Raw genomic sequence first — 22,704 nt, forward strand, 5'->3', positions numbered from 1 at the left:
CAAGTGTTTGGAAAGGCTCTTCTCCGCCTGATGCTCTAGAGAACAGCTGTCAATCAGAGGAGAGACGATTAGGCAGACCAATCATCCGACCCTTATTGCACAGAGGGATCTAATGGGTTAAAACCAGCTCCCTTATGTGAACTTAACATTTGCAGACACCATCGTCAAAGGAGGACTAGCAAAATAGACAGTATTTCTAATGGCATTTATCGCCAATCGATGAGAGTGATCTTTTGGATGTTACGGCCGACAGGTTTTTAAGCAGGCATATGTGAAATCAGCACCGCCCGAATGGAATTTTTCCCACATCGTCCAAATTGCGCTGTGCTCTAGGGAACAGTGTCACCCGTGAAAACCAGAGATGGCCACATCTCATGTTAATATGAGGTTAAATCCAAGACCTTTATGGATCACTGGGGCCAGAGTTCTGGGCTTGTTCATTTTAGAAGACTGTAAAAGCTGGAGGCTCTAGATTAAACCAAGTCCTGAACTCTCCGTAGATGCTAAAATGACTAAACTGGAGCTGTGGTACTTTGGTCACACTCTGAGAAGACAAGAGTCGTCTGGAAAAGACAATCATGCTAGGCAAAGTTGGAGGCAGCAGGAAAGGAGGAAGACCCGACATGAGATGGATGGACTCTGTCAAGGAAGCCATGAGGACTGTCTGTTTGCAAAACCTGAGCAAGGCTGTTTAAAGAGAGGGTGTTTTTTTGGGGGGGGGCATTAATTTCTGCCAGAAGTTGGAAGCAACTTGACAACACTTCACACACACACACACAGAGAATCTGGGGGGAAGGGGAAATTACTACCTGGAGGCATGCAGTACTTACCTCTACCAGAGATGGCAGTAGTTCCCACAGAGAGACATGCTGATGCATCAGGATCGCTCCGTAGGATGCCTTGGTTGAAATCATAGGAGGGACAGGAAGAGGCTCTCCTTTAAAAAAAAATGCATTTAATTCAAATGAAAAAAAAAAAAACAGGTGAGTGACCTCTCCAAGTGGTGCTCCACCAACTATTCTCCCTCTGCTTTGAAATGTACATATCAGACCCAAGCAAACAGCCAGCCCCATGCCGAATATTTCCATTGTTCCGAATCTCACCACCGAAGTTTCTCTTGGCTGCTACTTCCCCAGGTGCTGTTTTCCTCCTCCCTGTGCCATCACCGTCCTCACCTTCGCTTGCCCTTGCTGCCCTTCAGCCTTACCGGCTGCACTGACCCGCCCGAACAGGGAAGCTGCCCAGCTGTTCTTAAATCTCTCCGAATAACAGATTGTCGAGTCGACATTTTAATGGGCTTTATTGCTGCGTTTATTTTTATTATTTATTTATTAGATTTGTATCTCGCCCTGCCTGCCGAAGCGGGCTCATCTGTTGTATTTTTATTGATTGTATTATTAAGCGGCGTAAGCCACCCCAAGTCCCCTGAGGGGAGAACGTGCAGGGCATAATATAAATAAATAAACCGGAACGAAAATACCCCCAACTGGGAAGTGCTTTTCAACACCACTGATTCCCCCTCCCCTCAACTAAATAAGACTGACTCTACCAGGGATGGCCAAACTATGGATCTTTCATGCATATTGCGTGGCTCTCGAAGCCCCCAGAACCCAGCTTGAAGAAAGCATTTGTCTCTTTATATCACTTCTCCAAGCCAAGCCAGCCAGTGCCTTGGACAATGCAATTAAAGTTAAAACTGCTTCCTTTCTACATCTCCCTCCCCTTCCCCCATCTATTTCCCTTTCTTCCTTTCTGCTTTCAAACATCTGACATTCATGCCTTGCGGCTCTCAAACATCTGATGTTTATTCTATGTGGCTCTTACATTAAGCAAGTTTGGCCCAGGCCCGTAGCCACGGGGGCAGGGCAAGGGGCACGGCCCCCTCCACCCAAACCCCTGGGACACTTATGGCCCTTCTTTTCACTGGACCCGCTCTCCCACCCACTCAGTCACCCAAAAACGGAAAGAGTAAAAAGCGGGCTTCTGGGACTCTCCACCCCCGCTGATCACCTGATCACAGAAAACGCGCCCGAAGCCGGTGGTGTCTACATCGGCTTTCTGGCGCACTCAGCACATTTAGCACTGGCCTCCTCAGCGCTGAACTTGCTGAGCCCACTGGAAAGCCAGTGTAGACACCACCGGCTTCGGGTGCTTTTCCTGCAATCAGGTGACCGGCGGGGACGCTTTGCAGGAGTCCCAGGAGCCCGCTTTTTACTCTTTCGCTCCGTTTTGGGGTGAATCAGTGGGTGGGTGGGTGGGAGAGAGGGAGGTGGAGGTGCCGCCCGGAGGGGGGCGGGGTCGTCAAAGCTGCAGGGAGAAAAGTGGCAGCGGAGAGAGTGGGGGCCGCCGGGGGGGGGGTCCTCCATCCAACATTTTTTTTCCATGGCCCCCCCCAACTGGAATTTTCTGCCTACGGGCCTGGTTTGGCCACCCCTGGACTCTACCCTATCAGCGTTTGTTTGAGGAACACAGTTTTCCGGTAGACCAAAAGATCGAAAGAAAACATTTGTTCGCAGGCTGACAGCAACGAAGGGGTAAAAAGCAGTGTGGTTATTTGCCAGCGAGAGCCCCAGAAGAGAGGGAATACGCAAACAGTTCCTCTCTCTCTCTCTCTCTGATTTGCATCTGTTTTAAGCCTGCTGGCACAGAACCGCTCCTCTCAGTAGACAGTCGCCGCCGCCGTTATTAGCGCACACGCTGCCCCCCTTCTGCCGCTGTGAAGTCAGCCGAAAGGCCATTTCCATAACAAGACAATCTACCTCCCCGTCCCCTTTTTGCGCTTCGGAAAATATTCCCAGCTAATCGGCGGGATGTAGCGACACAGGGGAGCAGCGGGAGCTTGGCGGGCCTCGGTCAGCCAATTTGCAAGCTTTGCTCATGTGGCATTGGCTGGCGCTCAAGGGAGGCAGCGAGGCCTCTCCGGAGCGTGCACATATGGGTCTAGATGCCTTTACCCACAATCTTGGAGAAAAGCTGGCGCAGCTTGAAGAACTTGGAGGTGTAGTCCCCAGCCTCGGTGAGCACGGCGTCGTAGTCTGGAAAAGAAGGGATGCAGCGGTGAAGAGGAAATGCCAAGGAGAAAAGGCTGGGTGGGATTTTATGCTCTTCCTGCAGTCGAAAAGAGCAAGAGCCCAGTAGCACCTTAAAGGCTAACAACATTTGCGACAGGAGAGGAGCTGACGTGCCGCTAGTTTCAAGGAGCTACTGGACTCTTGCTCTTTTCGACTGCTACAGACGGACCGACAGGGCTACCCGTCTTGTGCTTTTTCTGCAAGGCACAGGACTGCCGGACGCACGACCAGACCTCATCTGAGATCGGAACTGTTGACCATTTCTAGAGTGACTTTGTAAAAAAATTAAAGTAAGATGCAGAGAAAAAAGATGAGTTGACTTAAGAAGAAGAAGATATTGGATTTATATCCCGCCCTCCACTCCGAAGAGTCTCAGAGTGGCTCACAATCTCCTTTACCTTCCTCCCCCACAACAGACACCCTGTGAGGTGGGTGGGGCTGGAGAGGGCTCTCCCAGCAGCTGCCCTTTGAAGGACAACTTCTGCCAGAGCTATGGCAGACCCAAGGCCATGCCAGCAGGTGCAAGTGGAGGAGTGGGGAATCAAACGTGGTTCTCCCAGATAAGAGTCTGCACACTTAACCACTACACCAAACTGGCTCTCACAAGGACAGCTCTGCCAGAGCGATGACTGACCCAAGGCCATGCTAGCAGATGCAAGTGGAGGAGTGGGGAATCAAACCCGGTTTTCCCAGATAAGAAGAAGACTGCAGATTTATACCCCACCCCTCTCTCTGAATCAGAGACTCAGAGCGGTTTACAATATCCTATATCTTCTCCCCCCCACAACAGACACCCTGCAAGGTGGGTGGGGCTGGAGAGCTGACTTAAGAAGAAGAAGATATTGGATTTATATCCCGCCCTCCACTCCGAAGAGTCTCAGAGCGGCTCACAATCTCCTTTCCCTTCCTCCCCCGCAACAGACACCCTGTGAGGTGGGTGAGGCTGGAGAGGGCTCTCCCAGCAGCTGCCCTTTCAAGGACAACCTCTGCCAGAGCTATGCCTGACCCAAGGCCATTCCAGCAGCTGCAAGTGGAGGAGTAGGGGCATCAAACCCGGTTCTCCCAGATAAGAGTCCGCACACTTCACCACTACACCAAACTGGCTCTCCAGATTGGTCAGCTCCAGATTGAAGGCACGCGGGGCTTTCTTGGGATGGGGCTACGACTTCAAATGTCTCCTCTTGCTGTGGGTCTCTCTCTCCCCGGCTCCCAGACCAGCCATGGGAATTTCTCTAAGGGCAGAACTCCTCTGCCCAGGAATCCTCCCCCAGCAGAGGAAGACCTTCATCACATTCCTTTCTCCGCCAGTGCCAAACCTTTTGGGCTACCTGAGGGACCGTCTTTCCCCATATGAACCCCAGAGAGCACTGAGGTCAACGGGGAAAAACCTAATGACTATCCCTGGGCCGAAGGAAGTTAAATATCAGAGCACCAGAATACGGGCCTTTTCGATCGCGGCCCCTACCCTATGGAACCGACTCCCCGAGGAGGTGCGGGCCCTGCGGAGCCTTGAACAGTTCCGCAGGGCCTGCAAGACCATCCTTTTTAAATCAGCATATTCTGATTCTGCTAAGAAAAATGGTAATTAAAGATCCGCCAATGCGGCCTAAAGATCTATACCGCAGTATAATTGTATTTACTAGACTGGTTTTTATTTTAATGTTTTATTGTTCTATATTGTAATTCTAATGTTTTATTTATTATGGTGTGTTTTTATGGATTGTTGTTAGCCGCCCTGAGCCTGCCAAGGTGGGGGAGGGCGGGATATAAATGAAATTAATAAATAAATAAATGTTAAAACTGCTGTTTTCCGGTGCACTGTTGTTCAAAGTCACTGGTTTCGTGACTTTGTGCGTTGTCTCTTGCCAATTACACAATACGTTGCCTTGCACTTTTGTTAACGGAAAGTGCCTGATAAAACAACCCCTCGAAAGGAAGGGGGGGGGACGGTTTCAGAGGACCCTCCCCCGGATGGCCCAGGCTAGCCTGCTCTCCTTTGATCTCGGAAGCTGAGCAAAGCTGCCCCGGGTTAGCACTTGGATGGGAGACCGCCGAGGAAGGCCAGGCTTGCTACGCAGAGGCAGGCAACCGCAAACCGCCTCTGAATGTCTCTGAATGCACGGGGTTGCCATAAGCCGGCAGAGGCTTGACAGCGCTTTCCACCCCTGCTTTCAGAAGGCAGTTGTGCTGGTCGACAGTAGAAGAGCTGGATTCGAGTTCAGCAGCACCTTCGAGACTAGCAACGTTTCCAGGACGTATGCTTTCGACTCTCGAAAACCGATAGCCCTAAAATCTCATTGGTCTCTAAAATGAGTGGGGATGTTTGTTCCATTATACTTGGAATTATAAAGTTGGAAGGGACCACCAGGGTCGTCTAGTCCAACCCGCTGCACAATGCAGGACGTTCACAAATATCTCCACCCCCGCTTAGCCCTGCTCCGAGCCCGGAAAATGGCAAAAAGAAAACCCTCCAGGATCCTTGGCCAAACTGGCCTAGAGAAAAATCACTGGCTGATTTAAATCAGCATTTCCCTGGGCATGTAAGAAAGGGCCACTGATGCAACACTTCCTGCCCTCCTTCTCGTGATCTGCGTAAGTTCACAGGATCTCCATTGCTGTCAGATGGCCACCTAGCCTGTTTTAAAGCCTCCAAAGGAGGAGAGCCCACCACCTCCCGAGGAAGCCTGTTCCACTGAGAAACTGCTCTGTCAAGGAAGTTCTTCCTAATGTTTAACCAAAAACTCTTCTGATTTAATTTCAGCCTGTCTGGGGCAACAGAAAACAACTCTGCGCCATCTGTATACGACAGGCCTTCACGTACTGAAAAGATGGCGATCCTATCGCCTCTCAGTTATCTCTCCAGGCTGCTTTCTCTACCGCCGTCGACTGCTGTCGCAGATTTCTGCTGGTGGTCTGTTTGGAAGCTCAGGCGTTACTGACAGGCGTTTTCATGTTTGGGATTTTTAAATGTGATTTCTGATTTTGTCATAACCTATGCCTCAAGAACCTCAGCAGCTGACAGCGTGGGATAGAAAGGCTTACATAAATAAAACACATACAATCTGTGTATGCAGATGCTAAAATACAAGCTATTATCTGATTAACATTATTTGATTTATTACACAATAGGCTGGGCTGGGGGAGGGGAGGGGAATTCAGGCCCCAGATCCCCCCCTCCCCCTTTCCAGGCCTATGCATGTTCTCCCCTGCTATCTTTACAGGAGCTTGTACAAGGTATTCCTGCAGAGAGCACAGAAACCCCCTCCCCTTTCCTATCTGCCAAGACTTCCAGCAACCGTTCCTTTCTAAGACTCATGCTGTGGTGTGCTGAATGAGCAAACAAACCAGGAGGCTGCACCTGTAAGCATGAAAGATGAAAGAAGGAAGGGCGGTGAGGCGCAGTTATTATTTAATTGGCAATTCCCTTGGAATATCGCAATTGCCTTCCTTGGGGGGATCTACGGAACATATATACGGACGCACATTTTGATGGTGTCACTAAAAATTCAAATCGATTCTTTTTGAGCATGGACCATGACTCAGCGGAAAATCTCAATTCACTCCACAGTTTCCCCCGCCAGTGAGCCCAGCTTTTCGACGGCTGGATTAAAACGGGCAATCCGTACAAGCGTCTTGCAGGTTCCCCTGGTGAGGTCGAGGAAAATGGAGTCCCAGAGCTGGAACGGGAGTTACAGGCTGTGTAGTCCTGCCTCCCTGCTCAACACTGGAGCTCCTAAGCTAGAGTGTTCCAGTGCATGGCTGGCTGGCCTTCACTTAAAGACCTTCAACGAGGGAATGCTCCCAACTTTCAGTTGGGTAGCCTTGTTGGTCTGTGGTGGAAGAACAAGATTTAAGTCCTGTAGCACCTTCAAGACCAACAGGATTTCCAAGGTGCCAGCTCTTGAGAGTCAAAACTCCCTTCGTCAGTCCAACAAATGCTAAATCTTGTTGGTCTTTAAGGTGCTATGGGACTCTGATTTTGCTCCTCTAGGACAGTGGTTCCTAACCTCTGTGGTATGGTGACCCACAAGACCAAATTTACTTGGCATAGAATCAAAGAATCATGCAGTTGAAAGGGACCTCCAGGGTCATCGAGTCCAACCCCCCTGCACAAGGCAGGAAATTCACAAATAGCTCCCCCTAAATTCACAGGAACTGCATTGCTGGCAGATGGCCATCTAGCCTCTGTAAGTTGAACCCATCCAAAGCTGGCCCAAGGGGTTCTTTTGCCACCCTAGGCAAACTATGACCCTGCACCCATCTAGTTCACCGTTCCATTTTCTGCGGCAGCTTAGCAGATGTTTCACACAAACGGCGTGGCTGCTCCCACTATAAACCCCAAGCAAGTGGCATTCCGAAGTACATGACCTCTGCATACGGAGGTGATGCCCCAGCCTCTGATCACCTTCCCCTCCATGACTCCCTCGAATCCCCCCCCCCCCAGATTCTAACAAACTCACCCTACAAACCATCAGAACGCATTTTACATCATCAACTAGTATATGCAGTGAAGAAAAAAAAACCAAAGTTGCTCTTACCTGTAACTGTTGTTCACTGAATGTCTTCTGTGCAGGCAGGCAGGGAGCACTGCACATGAGCAGGCCTGCCATCAGAGAGGTTTACAGCGAAAAGCCTCCAGGGGGCACCATGTGCCAGAGCCGGAAACTTGTTCCTGCCCATGGACAATGTGCTCCAGCAAAGCATACAAGCAGTCCTCTATCCCTGCAGAATTCCAGGGTTCTTTTAAGGTAAAAATAATAAAGCCTTTCTAAAATCTAGGGGAGTGCAATGATCGCTCATTTTCAGAGCTCAGCGCAGGAAAAAAGATGGGCAAAATAATATCCGGGGATAAGTGGAACCTGGAAACTACTTTAGGGAGAAACCTAAGACTGGGTCGAAGGATTACCCTTTCAGGGAAGATCTTTTAAGATGGACTGCTTTTAAAAGGGGATAAAGAGCTGCTAACTCACCCTCCTGGCTGATATAGTGGTCACTAGAAAACAGGCTTTCGTAGAGAGTTCCACCACTGACCATGTAGCAAGGGGTTCAAGTGGCTTAAGCATCAAATGTGCTAAGGCAGGCAAAGGTTACATATTCCCAGGGCTTTTATTTTTGTAGCAGGGACTCCTTTGCATATTAGGCCACACACCCCTGATGTAGCCAACCCTCCAAAAGCTTACAGTAGGCCCTGTACTAAGAGCCCTGTAAGCTCTTGGAGGATTGGCTACATCAGGGGTGAGTGGCCTAATATGCAAAGGAACTCCTGCTACAAAAAAACACCCTGCATGTTCCTTTAAGAAATCTCTTGGACAAATGATGGGAGAAAACTGGCCTCCCCATCAAAACTCCCCTGTGGAAACAAAAGATGGCAGCCAGGTGGCCCTTTAACGAAGAAAAAGCCAAACCTTTATTCGTCAGGTGCAACAGATATTCAAACATAATTTGCAACAAATCTTCCTCTCACTGCACTAGAGAGCAAACTGCTTCGACATACATATAGGATTTTCTACCATAAGGTTTATGTGAATGCAGGAGTACATCATTAACTTCATGCAAAAATATTAAGCCTCTATCCCAAGCCGATGAACCATCAGATTGAGATTGTTTAGATTGTGATGAAACGTCTGGTTGATACTGATTAAATCTGGTTGTTTTGGCAAGCGGAGGTACTGTCCCCATGAGATATCCATAAGAAGCGGAAGCCAAATTTGACAAGCCCAGAAGGAGTCTACCAAGATCATGTTTGATTTTTCCCTCCTGGCCTTTTCCCTCCAAGGCCTCCCTCCTTGATAAGGAGCAGAAACAGAGGGAATGCACAGAAAAGAACCCCAATTAATCTGTAACACATCCTCTAGTGAATCTATGCCTTTCCCTGCCTGAGACCACAGTCTTGCAGTCTTTGTGTTTTTTCTCCTTGCAAAAAGGCCTGAACAACCCCAGCAAACCAGGGAAGCAGTTCTTCACTGACATGAAAAATTGGAGACTCCAGAAAGAGTGGGAAAAGAGGAACTGAGGATAGGGGGCGCTGCTGCACAGCAGCACGTGTTCCCTGGGTAAGAACAAGCTTCTGGCTCTGGTGTGCAGTGCCCCCTGGAGGCTGTTAGCTGTAAAGACTTCTCCGACAGCAGGCCTGCTCATGCACAGTCCCCATGTGGGACTGCACAGAAGATCAACAATGAAGATACTGTTTCCCGGGTCAGATTATGGATTCCAGATGACAAAGGCAGGGAATCCACGGGAGGGCTTGAGAGGCAGATATGATCCCACTGAACAACTGCACCACCTCCAGCACTGCAGGCAGCTAGCGGCCTCCTTTGCTTTGCTGTTGGTCTCAGTCAGATGATACACGCCTTCACCTTGCCTGCAAAGTCAGATCCTTGTGCCCCCCCCCCCCTTCAAGGCAGCTGACAAAACCTTACCGTAGCTGGTGACGTCTGACTTGTACCCATCGAAATGCAGAGCGCCGTTCATAAAGCCGAAGTTAGTCCCTCCGTGGAACATGTAGAGGTTGATGGAGGCTCCTGTTTTGAGGACTTTCTCAACGGTGTTCACCATCTCTGTGGGGGGGGAGGGCAAGCCCAAAGAGGGATTTAGAGAGCCTCACAGCTGGCCACTGATGTGATGTATAATTACAGGACAAACCGCTCATGTGTGCGGAGATTTCCATTTGCAATAAAGCCCTTTTCCATGCCCCGCAAAAACTCTCATTCAACGGGCACAGACTTATCAACAAAATACTTAGTACAAACAATCCATGCAACATCCTCTTTAAAACAATCCTGCCCAGGGCGTTTTTTGAGCAGCAACGCACAGGAACGTTTGGCACCAGGGGTGTGTGGCCTAATATGCAAATGAATCCCTGCTGACCTTTTCTGCAAAAAAAAAACAAGCTGTGAAACAATGGTGACATCAGGAGGGTGTGGCCTAATAACACGCATATGAGCTTCTGCTGGGCTTTTTCTGCAAACAAAACGCCCCACTCGAAACAATGGTGGTGTCAGGGGGTGTGGCCTAATATGCAAATGAGTTCCTGCTGGGCTTTTCTGCAAAAAAGCTGTGTGAGCCAATGGTGACATCAGGGGTGAATGGCCTAATATGCGTATGACTTTCTGCTGGGCTTTTTTCTGCAAAAAAGCCCTGTGCAAGACAATGGTGGTGTCGGAGGTGTGGCCTAATATGCAAATGAGTTCCTGCTGGGCTTTTTTCTGCGAAAAAGCCCTGTGCGAGACAATGGTGGTGTGGAGGTGTGGCCTAATATGCAAATGAGTTCCTGCTGGGCTTTTCTGCAAAAATAGGTCCTGTGTGAATCCATGGTGATGTCAGGGGTGTGGCCTAATATGCAAATGAGTATTCACTGGGCTTTTTCTACAAAGAAAGCCCTGATCCTGCCCTCCTGACTCAGTCAAAAGAGGCGTGTTTCTTAGTCTGAGTGATAAGCAAAGTATAATTTCAAATACACAGGCATTCTCCTTTTCTAAAACAAATATTCTGCATTAAAACAAGGCAGTGCTTGGGAGACTGCATGGGCCATTCCATCTCCCAAGCTGGGCAAACTCCTGTGGCAAAGGAGGCCGGAGGGAACTGGAGGATGCAGCAGCGGCAATAAGAGGAAAGGTGCCTAAGCAGAAGCACAGCAGAATCATGGCTCACCATCGGCGTCAAAGATGTTATGGGGGCCGCCCCAACTATCGAACCAACCGGTCCAATATTCCATCACCATCATCGGCTTCTTGGGCTGCAGAAAGGCAAGGTACAAGGATTACGGGGATAAAATCGCAGTGCATATGCAGCTGTGGCTCTGAAAATTCGGTAGGGCACAGTATCTTTGGGGGCAGCGATGGCGGCTGGTGTGAAAACGGACAAACGCTGGAGTGGCAATCCTGAAACTGCCTCTTCGTGTAACTTCTGAAGCAACTGTGCCGAGGAGGAGGATTTGCAGAGCGCCATGCCTGTGTGTGAAGCGCCGGTCAAGTGTCAGCTGATTTACGGCAAACCCCCCCCCCCCGGGGGGATTTCAAGGCAAGAGACGTTCAGAGGTGATCCGCCTCTGTGAAGCAACCCAAACTTCCCTGACGGGCTCCCATCCAAGTGCTAATCAGGGATAGCCCTGCTTAGCGTCAAGAGATCTGATGAGATCAGGCTAGCCGGAGCTTTTCAGGTCAAGGGGATATGCTGAGCATGGGCCTGCAGGGCCTCAACTTTGCCCCGCATGAACACAACTCTCAGGGGAACACTGCCAGCAGCAGGAAAGCTTGTCGGTCATCACCAACATTCACACTAAAGGCCAAGTTTGAACATCTCTGCCTTCAGAGTTACACAGAACCCCTCGCTGGGGCAAACGATCGAGGCGGAATAGTCACAGAGCTGGGAAGAAAAGTGGTTCAGTACTTGGGTGGGAGACCACGAAGATGAAGATGATGATATTGGATTTATACCCTGCCTTACATTCTGAATCTCAGAGCAGCTTACAATCTCCCTTACTTTCACCCCCCACACACAGCAGACAACCTGTGAGGTAGGTGGGGCTAAGAGAGTTCCCCTTTCAAGGAAAGCTCTGCGAGAGCTATGGCTAACCCAAGGCCATTCCAGCAGCTGCAAGTGGAGGAGCGGGGGATCAAATTTCCAAAAGAAGATAGAACTTTAATCTGGTACTTGCTCTCAGCTGCTAGGACATTGTATGTGCAGTTGTGGAAGCAAGAAAAAATACAAGAGAAATGGGACTGGATTGTAAAAGTTATGACATGGAGTGAAATGGGCAAATTAACAAGAACTTTAAGAGACTACTTAGAAGTCTTAAAGAGGGAGTGGAAACAGTTCAGAAGATATGTAGAAAAAGAGTGGAAAATAAAAGGACATTGGACAATCTTTGAAAATGATTAAGGCTTAGAAGGAAGAAGAACGTAAATTTTTGTTTTTATTAGTTAAGGGTACCTTTTAATATTAGTATTATAAGTAATAACACCGGCGGGGGTCAAGTAACGGGGGAAAGGGTGGTTAGAAAGTAATATATGGGATAGATAAGAAGATGTTATTAATGATGCAGAAATAAGATATTGTCACCATATGTTACTAAATAAAAATTTGTTTTGAAAAAAACAAAAAACCCACAAAACCTGGTTCTCCCAGATAAGCGTCCATGCGCTTAACCATTACACCAAACAGGGAAGGCCCTTCAGAAGAAAGCAACGGCAAACCCCATCTGCTTCTCACTTCCCTCGAAAGCCTGTTGCCGGGGTCGGCATAAGTCAGCTGTGACTTGATGGCATTTGCAAACATACATACAAAGCTTCCTGGAGAAGCGAGATGCAAATGCGCCCCGGTTACAAACAGCCCTGCTCGCCAAAAAAAAAAAAAAAAACGGAAGCAGCTCCCTTCGGCCTCCTCCTGCCAAGCCTCATCCTCTGTAATTGCTTAATCGATCACTCCATATTAGAAAAGGAATTACCAGCCCTTCGAATATGTTAAAGCGCTAAAACGGAGAGACAAACACAGACCTCATGCCGCAGATGTGATTCGGGCAAGGGGGATCGTTTAATCATGCCTGGCTGGTGGCTTCGTGACAGAGCCAATCTACCGTGACCGGGACGGCAGTCTGTGCTCCTACAAATGCCGCGTCTCTCGTGCTGTGAGCCGCTGTAGCAGGGCACTGTTCCATGCTGAGCAAAGGAAGGAAAGAGCGGCGAGCCTTGGATGAGGCAGATGCCGGTTTGCTTTTTTTAATCACATACCAGCAAAACGAAGGCTGTTATGAAAGCTGGATGTGTGCATGTGCGGAAGGGAGCCAACCGGGCTTCAGCAGAAGAGCCGCGCTAGATCAGACAAAAGCTCTATGTTGTGCAGCATCCCGCTTCTCCCTTGGAGCCAGACAGATATCATGAGGAAGTCCAAGACCTGGGCATGAAGGCAACAGCCTTACACTGTTGCTGCTTCCCAGCAACCAATACTAAAAGGTACCCTGCTGCTGAACATGGAGGTTCAACTTGCTAGCATGGAACATTTGACACCGCTCGCTATTTATTTAATTAACATTTATATAATTTCTCAGCCACAACCAAGATATCAGAAGGTGACTGAACCTGAGTAGGGCAGCCCGGAAAGAACTAGAAAAGATCCTTAAATGTAAGGCTGTGTTGCTGGTAATCTCTAGATCAAGAGATAACTCATACTATAACTCCAGGGGGGTATCTAGGTTGGTCTGAAGCAACAGAACAAAGTTAAGAGTCCAATGGCACCTTTAAGGCCAACAAACGTTTATTCAGGGAGTGAGCTTTCGTGTGTAGGCACCCTCCCTCAGACAAACTGGAATGAAACTTACTAGTCTATACATACGAGGCAGAGGTTGAACAGCAAATTAGCTGTTTGGTGTAGAGATTAAGTGTGCAGACTCTTATCTGGGAGAACCAGGTTTGATTCCCCACTCCTCCACTTGCAGCTGCTGGAACGGCCTTGGGTCAGTCATAGTTCTCGCAGAGCTGTCCTTGAAAGAGCAGCTTCTGGGAGAGCTCTCTCAGCCCCACCCACCTCACAGGGTGTCTGTTGTGGGGGAGGAAGATAAAGGAGATTGTGAGCTGCCTTCAGACTCTGAGATTCAGAGCGGAGGGTGGGATATAAATCCAATATCTTCTTACAATATAATGAAATGTTCTAAAAGATGCAAAAAGGAATAACAAGCTAAGTTTATAAGGTCATCATTGTTTAGATTTAATTCCAGGGAAAACCAGCAAGCCAAATAAAGATGTTAGAATTGGCCACAGATGTGTACATGTACCCTTCTTAGTTATGAAACATTAACTGGCTCTTAACACTTCATAATTAAGGATACATTTACACATCTATCGCCAATTCTGGCATCTTTATTTGCTTCGCTGTTTTTCGCTTGAATTCAATCTAAACAACGATGATCTTATAAATTTAGCTTGCTATTCCTGTTTGCATCTGTTAAATCATTTCATCATATTGTATGCTTGTTTGCTGATTTGCTGTTCAAACTCTGCCTTATATCTATAGACCGATAAGTTTCATTCCAGTTTGTCTGAGGAAGGGTTCTTCCATACGAAAGTTAAAACACCCTGAATAAAACTTGGTTGGTCTTAAAAGTGCCACTGGAATCATACTATAGTGTTTCCCATTACTAAGCAAGTAATGGGAAACACTAGACACTGATTAGACACTGAAGAAAGCTGACAGGTAGTGACAGAGAAGAGTTTTACGGACACCATGGGCCACCAAACAGATCAAATCGAGCCTGAACTCTCCCTAGAGGCTAAAATGAGAGAGTGAAGCTGTTGTACTCTGGTCATATTATGAGAAAACAACATATGAAGCTGCCTTATACTGAATCAGACCTTTGGTCCATCAAAGTCAGTCTTGTCTTCTCAGACTGGCAGCAGCTCTCCAGGGTCTCAAGCTGAGGTTTTTCATGCCTACTTGCCTGGACCTTTTTAGTTGGAAATGCCGGGGATTGAACCTGGGACCTTCTGCTTACCAAGCAGATACTCTACCACTGAGTCACCATCCCTCCCCTAACAAGACTCACTGGAAAAGACAACAATGCTAGGAAAAGCTGAAGGCAGCAGGAAAAGAGGAAGACCCAACGGAGAGGTGAGAGATGGAAACATGGGCAACATCCCTACGATTTCTCAAAAAGGTGAGGTTCTGCAGTTTACCCCCCCCCCCCCGCTCACACCCACTCTGGTGCACTGGTTAAGAGTGCTGGGTTGGGATCTGCAAGACCCAGGTTCGAATCCCCGCTCTGCTATGGAAGCTCACCAGGTAGCTTCGGGACAGATTTTCCTTTGGAATGTTCCCTCCTTACCTGTATTGTATTGAGATAGACCAAGATTCTGGGATCCAGCTTCTGGAAGTTTACCGTGGAAAGAGCTGTTAGGGAAAAGGAAAACAGGTCAAGGCATTTATTTTACAGAGCGGATATGGCTCCTCAACAAGAGCACATTCTTGGCAGGCAGAAGGTCCCGGGCTCAATTCCCACAATCTCATAAGAACATGAGAGAAGCCATGTTGGATCAAGCCAATGACCCATCCAGTCCAACACTCTGTGCCACACAAGTGCCAGGACAGGTCTATTGGTGGCTACTAGTCATGGTGACTGAGGGGAACCTCCACATTCATAGGTAATCAGCCTCTAAACCCCAATGCCAAGAGGCAACATCAGCGTAAATATCAGCCTCTTTGCCCTGTTGTTGGCCCTTCACGGCAACTGAATGGACACCATCTGAGACAGGATGCTGGACCACTGATCTGATCCAGCAAGGCTCTTCTTATATTCTTATGAATTCTAATAGCTAGTGGTGGGCAAGATCCTTTTCTGCCCAGGACTCTAGAGCAGGGGTGTCAAAAATGCAGCCCGAGGACCGGATCAGGTCCCCGGAGGGCTCCTATCAGGCCTGAAAGCAACTCCAGGGTTGCCATTAAAATTTTATTTTTCATTTCCCTGACTTCCTCTGACCACCATTTGTCAATTTCCCTGACCACCATTCAAATATAACCACAAGTTTAAAAATGAATAGGTTGTGTAATGTTCCACGCTACAACTACAAAAGTCTCAACTGCAAAAATATCTGTCAAAGTAAGAGATTTAATATCAGCTTCTTTCAACATTAACTGCAGCAACATCTGTTTCGCAATTGCACCAAAAATTACACCAAGATACAAACGTCAAATCAAGTAAACGATGAATGCTAACAAGTAAGAACTTTCCAAAGCTGGGAAAGTCTCACTTTCACTTTCTGCTTCCAGAAAGTGTAATGAGCAGATCAGCAGCAAGAAAGGAGGTAGAGTTTCTGCAATCTAGAGAAGCAGACAACCCTCATTTGCAACCTTTAAGCATGGGAGAAGTCAGGAAACAGGGTGAGAGAGCTGGTACTCTATAAACTCCAGTAGGAACAAAATTTAATTTGCATGGCACAAAGTAGAAAGTGCTAATTGTCTGTGAAATCCAACAGCGGCAAAACTAATTTGAAACTCTGTGCTGGGTTTAGCAGGAGACAAAACATCCATTCCACACACAAGCATAACCCAAAAACATGCTTATCTTTATATGTAAGTTAAATGCAGTACTCGCAGGAAGGGATGAAAACAGATATTTAAAGTTCGTATATTTTGGTAAACGTTTAAATTAGCCTTGCTTTGCAAATGCTATAGGCAGACCTTGGAAATCATGCAGGGACAGAGCTCAACAAACGTATTAGGCTGGTTGCTGGGGGTGGAGCTGAGAAAAAAGGTGGAGCTGGGAAAGGCCTTCATTATTTTTACTTGTATTCTGCTACTTCTCTATTTCAGTTGCCACAAGAACAAGTCATGCTCTTGCAGTAGGTCAAAAATCCTGCTTGAATACATTTTAATCACCATTTCCCTGACTTTCCCTGACTTCAGACCAATTTCTCTGACTTTCCCTGACCAATTTCCATTTCCGTGACTTTCCAGAAAGTGGCAACCCTGAACTCACTGTCATCTGCTTCCTTCTCTCTCTCTTGCTTCCTTCTGCATCACAGCTTGCTTTGCCAGGCTTGCTCAGTCACACAGGAGGTACAGAGCAAAGCCTCTATTTCACCATTGGTTGACCAGCACATGAAGCAATTTATGTACAAAAGCTCACAATGCCCAGCCATTTCCCGTTATCCCCTGGGTCTTAGGCTCAAAGCACTGACCATGAGATTTCTATAATGAATGTCAATAAATCAAAAGTAGGTTTGCAACTTACAGGCACACACAACACCTGAACAGCATACTCAAGATTGCTACAGCACAGACATTGTCTCCAGATTTTGATGCAAAAATTCACAAGATGTGTCAGCTACCAGAAACTGTTAAACAAAATATTGCAAGAGTGCTAATCTTTTAAGCATGTTTTAAGTTTAAAAAAAATCTTTAATGGTGTTTCGTCCATGTCCTTTATAAAGTTATATCTCTGCTACCTGGCATTACTTTTTATGACACACATGGCCCAGCCTGATAAGGTCTCGTTTATGTCAGATTCGGTCCTCATAACAAATGAGTTTGACATCCTGCTCTAGAGAGCTGCTGCCACTCAGAGTAGGTAATATTGTGCGACAATGGAGAGACCTGGTATAAGACTGCTCCACAAGTTCAAAAGGCAATCCACAACTTCAAGCATCACGCAACCACTCCTCTCTTCTCCTGTGCTGCCAACAGGAGCAGCTCCCTGCCGTCCTCTAAGGGACAGCCCTTTGGATGCTTCAAGAGAGCAATCATAAGAACACAAGAGAAGCCATGCTGGATCAAGCCAATGGCCTATCCAGCACAACACTCTGTGTCACACAGTGGCCGAAAAAAATGGTGCCCTCAGGAGGTCCATCAATGCGGCCAGGACACTAGAAGCCCTCCCACTATTGCCGTCCCCCCTCAACTTCCTGTTCTCCAGACTGAACATCCCCAAGTCCCTCAGCCTTTCCTCATGGGGCTTGGTCTCCAGGCCCGTTCATCCTCATCGCTCTTTTCTGCAACTGGCTCCATTCTGTCCACATCCTTCTTGAAGTGAGGCCTCCAGAATGGCACGCAATACTCCAGGTGTGGCCTGACCAATGTGGTCTTAAGCCTTTTTGAGAACTTTGACTGTCAAAAGCTTAAACCCTGGGAATCTTGTGGTCTTTAAGGTGCTCCTGTACTCAAACCTTGCTCCTCTACTGCATACCAACATGGCTACCCACTTGGAACAATTTGCCCGAAGAATTGGGTCTTGTGTTAGATTTGACTCTAAGCCTCCCTCCTGCACCGCAGCCTCCTGCTCAAAACTACATTACCCAGGATTCCCTGGGAGAGACAATCTTAAATCCAATTAGCTCCTGTAGTGCATCTATATGTTCTCAATATATTACAGAAAAGCCGGGGGTCGTATTTCTAGCTAAAACGCTTAGCGTTACAAGCCCTGCTTTCAAGGGGACTCACCAGAAGGTTTAATTAGCACTTGCAAAGCAGTTAGGGATGCTGAGATAAAAAGGACGTGTGCCAAAGTCGTCCAAAAGCAGACGAGAGCCTCCACGTTTCAGCTGCAGGGATGTCGGCCCACAATGGTGGCTCATGGAAATCATGAAATCTGCTTGGGAAGGTGCGCGGCCCGGAGCTAGGAATAAATCGGCCACAGCTTGCCATTGAGAACCCACGCTCCCCTAATTATGAAGTCACGGCAAAATGATTGAGCTGGTACATGAACAAGTAGCAGCTTCTGATGAGCAGAACAAAGAAAGACTGCCCATTACAGAACCACAGACGTGGATTCTGGCTCCTGCTGGAGCAGGGGGTCTCCACACCTTTGTAAGCCTGAGGGCACCTTTGGAATTCTGACGCAGGGCAGGGGGCGTAAGCACAAAATGGCTGCCCCAGAAGGTGGAGCCAACCACAAAACTGCTGCTGGAGGAGGCAAAGCCAACAACACAATGTCGGGGAGGAAGGTTATTATGTAATTCTAGTAGTATCTCTCCATCATATCAGGCAGAAGCTTTGTGCAACGGGATGCCTTTTAATCTGTGCAACCAATCAGAAGCCCTGCTGGGCAAAAGCCCCACCTGTCACCCAATGGTAGGGAACATGCTTTGAACACCAAAGGGGAGCTACTAAAGGGAGAAAGGTCACTTGTAGGATAAAGACAGCACAACCGAAGTTATAGTGACTGAATAACTGAGAATGTATTGAAACAAAATCCTACAAATATGTTCAATAGAAGACTAAAAAGCAATAACAATTCCCCAAAAGTTTCACAGTTCCATCCAAGGGGTCCCAACGAACAGGAGGTCGACTTGATTCTTCCTGCTCCGAATCCCCTTCTAGCACAGGGGGCCCCAACCACGTATCTCAAAACCCACAAGGATCTTTTTCAGTGCGTCCAAAGACTGCACAAAGAATTCCCAATGGACAAATGGGACAGGAAGTCTCCAGTCAGATTTCAAAACTGCACTAAACGCTAAAGGCCTCGAGCCTTTTGGAGTTTAGGGCCGTTCGGAAATACTTGGGTTTTTTGCACGGGCGACCACAGCTACCGCTGCATTTCCTGGCTTCCGGCTCATTTGCTGATCGGAGAAATCGATCTCCACGAGGGCTCTGCTCTGCTGATTTAAAAAAAAAAAAAAGTCAACAACTTTCCCAACCGGCCTGCTGGTCCTCACGGAAGACGGCGCTCCTCTCTGCAGACCCTACAGAGAATCACAGGCCGACAGAGGCAGAGATGCAGAACATCATCTTCCTCCCTGTGGACCCCCTGCCCATCATCTTCCTCCCTGCAGTCTGCAGCAGTCCGGCCCCCCCTTTCTCCACTGCACCCCACACCCCTGACTCCGTTCCTTCCTCCGCCGAGCGTGCATTTCATTTTCCCCCGGCTCCCGGCGCAGCGTTCCTGCAGCCACCCGTGCCTCCGCCGCTGCATCTCTCAGAGAGCTCTCATTATTCCGCACTCCTGATTACTTGACATGTTGACTCTAATGAGCAGATTGTTGTGACATCCCAGGCTTGAGCTGGTATTAAGGCGTGCTCGTCATACCAGCCCGCTGGAGAAGACAACTCCAAACAAGAAAGAACGAGCACTCCGCGGGGGGTAAACAGCACGGGAGGCAGAACGAGGGTCCCCGTTCACCCCCTCCGTCCGCCCGCCTCCATCTCCCACTGGTGAGGAAAGAGTGGCCCCATGTGGACAAGGCTGGGAAACGCTGCCATGAAAACAGGAGGAAGCAGGTTGGTCCGTACAGATCTTTGCTAAACTGCGAGAGATTCCCAAAGGCACGCCAGGGACCTACGGAGTCACCTGGACTTTGATTTCGGGAGGCCCATGCAATCTGGAGCAAACGGGGTCCCTCGAGATCCAGCTTGCAAGAAAGTTTCTCAGCAAAGGAGCAGGAATCCAGGGCTCACAAATGCTACGCTGACGCAGGCCGTCAAGTCTCTTGTCATTTAAAAAGCCCAGGAAGGACATCCTAAACGCTGAAATCAATCGATGCCCGTTGTTTGCTGCAAGTGTTGGGGCACCCAGTTAAGTCCGGCACTGCCTAGGAAAGGGCGGTGCGAGCTGGGCAGATTCCAAAGGGAAGCAGCCTTTCCCAACTGTAAGTTGAGTTGGAATGAGAGCGGGGACCTAGTCTTACTCTCTCGGGATAGGTGAATGGAACGGTCCATTGAGGAGGGCCTGAAAGCCGTTGGGTTTTTTCCACAGCCGGCTGAAGTTGTCCCCACCTGATCCAAAATGAACAAGGAAACAGTTTCTGGGGATGCAAGCTTTGGGTGAACCCGGGCATCCTTTGTGCCCGGCAGAAATCTCTGGGGGAGGGCAAGGGGATTCAGACTCGGGACGAACAGCAAGGTGATGCCAGCGCAGCTCTGGGGAGAAGGCGGCTTCCGCCGCTTTGGCCTGTCCAAGCTCTCGCCTTTCATTTACAAGCTGTTCCGGACGGGTCCAATTCCCAGCCTGTAATTTTGGCGTGCAGGGCTTTAATTAAACCGTCAGGTATTAAGCTCCAATTTAATAAGAAAAGGGCGCAGCGAGTTGTTTAAGAAAATGTAAGTGGCTTGCACCGGAGGAAAATTGTTTTTGATTTAAAAATACAAAAAAGCAATTTCAGCCCATTAAACTTAATCCAGAGAGGTTTCGAGTGTTTCAGCTTTCCTGCTAAAAATCAGCCGCTGTTGCAGATGTGAGTTGCATTCTGGTTAAGACGTTATTAATCACATTTTTTTCCCTTTCCTTTTTAAAGCTGATGCAGACTTTGCTAAAAGAGGAGAGAGGCTACCCTTTTATGAGAACGGGGTGGGGGAATTGCACAGACTCCTGTACCGTATGCCTATAGCTTGTAATTATATAGTTTTTATAAACTGCCCTAAATATTCAGCACAGTGTAGTGGCGAAGATGTTTAAATTAAAAGATGTTTTCTCCTTGGGAGGACAGCTATTGTGAACCTGGGTAGTATAATAAAAAGTAGAGACATCACCCTGCCAACAAAAGTCTGACTAGTCAAAGCGATGGTATTCCCAGTAGTAATGCATGGCTGTGAGAGCTGGACCATAAGGAAGGCCGAGCGCAGAAGAATAGATGCTTTTGAGCTGTGGTGCTGGAGAAGAATCTTGAGAGTCCCTTGGACTTCAAGAAGATCAAATCAGTCAGTCCTAAATCAACCCTGACTGTTCCCTGGAAGGTCAGATGGTGAAGCTGAAGCTCAAATACTTTGGCCACCAAATGAGAAGGTTGCACTGGCATCAAATACTTTGGCCACCAAATGAGATTGGAGAAGACCCTGGGAAAGACAGAAGACAAAAGAAGAAGGGGACAACAAAAGAGGAGATGGCTGGACAGCATTACTGATGTAACAAACACGAATTTGAGCAGACTTCGGAGGATGGTGGAAGACTGGAGGGCCTGGCATGACTTTGTCCGTGGGGTCGCAAAGAGTCGGACTCAACTGTGCAACTGAACAACAACAACAAAGCAGTGAAGAGCCAGGTTTTAATCCCCGCTTATGCCATGGAAGCTTACCATATTCTCTCTGCCTGATCTACCTCACAGGGCGGTTGTGAGGATAAAACGGAGGAGAAAAGAATGATGGAAGCTGCTCTGGTTCCCACGGGGCAGAAAGGTCATAGCTGCGATCCCAGAAACTGTTTCCTTGCTCATTTCAGATAGGGTGAGGACAATAAATAAACTTCAATAAATAAAGGTCAATAAATAGTAAGTAAATTAAATAAATCTATTGAATTAGAAAGGCAGGCTGTACATTTTCTAATAATTTGTGTGCTTGTGCATACCCAAATTCCACAAACGCACATAAACCCATTTTCTGGAATCACAAATCACACATGCATCCCATAAACACAAGAAGCTGCCTTATATGGAATCAGTCTGCTAATACAGCAAAGACACTCTTGTCTCACTGAGCATAAGAGCAGCCATGTTGGATCAGGCCAATGGCCCATCCAGTCCGACACTCTGTGTCACACAGTGGCCAAAAACCCCAGGTGCCATCAGGCGGTCCATCAGTGGGGCCAGGACACTGGAAGCCCTCCCACTGAACTGGCAGCAGCTCCCCAGAGTTTCTACAAGAGTTTCTACAGCTTCTCCATCACTCTGCACAACTGGATCCGCTCTCACCAGGCAAAGCCTCCTCTCTAATTTGTCCAGCCTGGCCAGAAGATCGATTGTGCTTTGTCTTTTCTGGTAAGGGGCGGGGAACCCTTTTGTAGGTAAAAGCTGTTTTCATTTCCCTGCTAGCTGTCTGGAGATGTCAGCTGACCATCATTGCCTGGCTAGGAAAAAGGTGTGCTGTTTTTTTAAGTTGATAATTTTTATGGCCCGCGAATGATGTTCTAAATATCCATATGGCCCTCAGCAGAAAAATGTTCCTCACCCCTGCATTAGACCATAGGTGATATGAAAGAACTCAGTCTGGGACCCTGGAAACCCACTGCTAATCTTAGTAGACAAGACTGACATTTTAAAAAGTGTGTGTGTGTGTGTGTGCCTGAAAGTCATGGTTGACTTCTGGTGACCCCTTCGGGGGGCTTGGACATTCAGAGAGGTAGTTTCTATTGCCTGCCTCTGCATCCTGACCTTGGTATTCCTTGGAAGTCACCCATCCAAGTACTTACCAGAGTTGGCCTTGCTTAGTTTCCCTGATGGGG

General features: G+C 48.0%; 1 protein-coding gene across 2 annotated transcripts in view; it reads right to left on the minus strand.

The window, feature by feature from the left end:
- Nucleotides 1-22,704, minus strand: part of GLB1L2 (galactosidase beta 1 like 2) — a 105,961-nt gene that overhangs the window by 26,582 nt on the left and 56,675 nt on the right. For both annotated transcript variants that reach the window (XM_060250459.1, XM_060250460.1), the window contains 5 exons: nt 14,887-14,951; nt 10,722-10,806; nt 9,491-9,628; nt 2,955-3,035; nt 831-937 (listed from right to left, as the gene is read on the minus strand). In XM_060250459.1, coding sequence (XP_060106442.1) covers nt 831-937; nt 2,955-3,035; nt 9,491-9,628; nt 10,722-10,806; nt 14,887-14,951 — 476 coding nt within the window. The remainder of the gene's footprint in view (nt 1-830; nt 938-2,954; nt 3,036-9,490; nt 9,629-10,721; nt 10,807-14,886; nt 14,952-22,704) is intronic.

The sequence above is a fragment of the Heteronotia binoei genome, chromosome 12 (assembly GCF_032191835.1).
Source record: "Heteronotia binoei isolate CCM8104 ecotype False Entrance Well chromosome 12, APGP_CSIRO_Hbin_v1, whole genome shotgun sequence".
Taxonomy (NCBI): domain Eukaryota; kingdom Metazoa; phylum Chordata; class Lepidosauria; order Squamata; family Gekkonidae; genus Heteronotia; species Heteronotia binoei.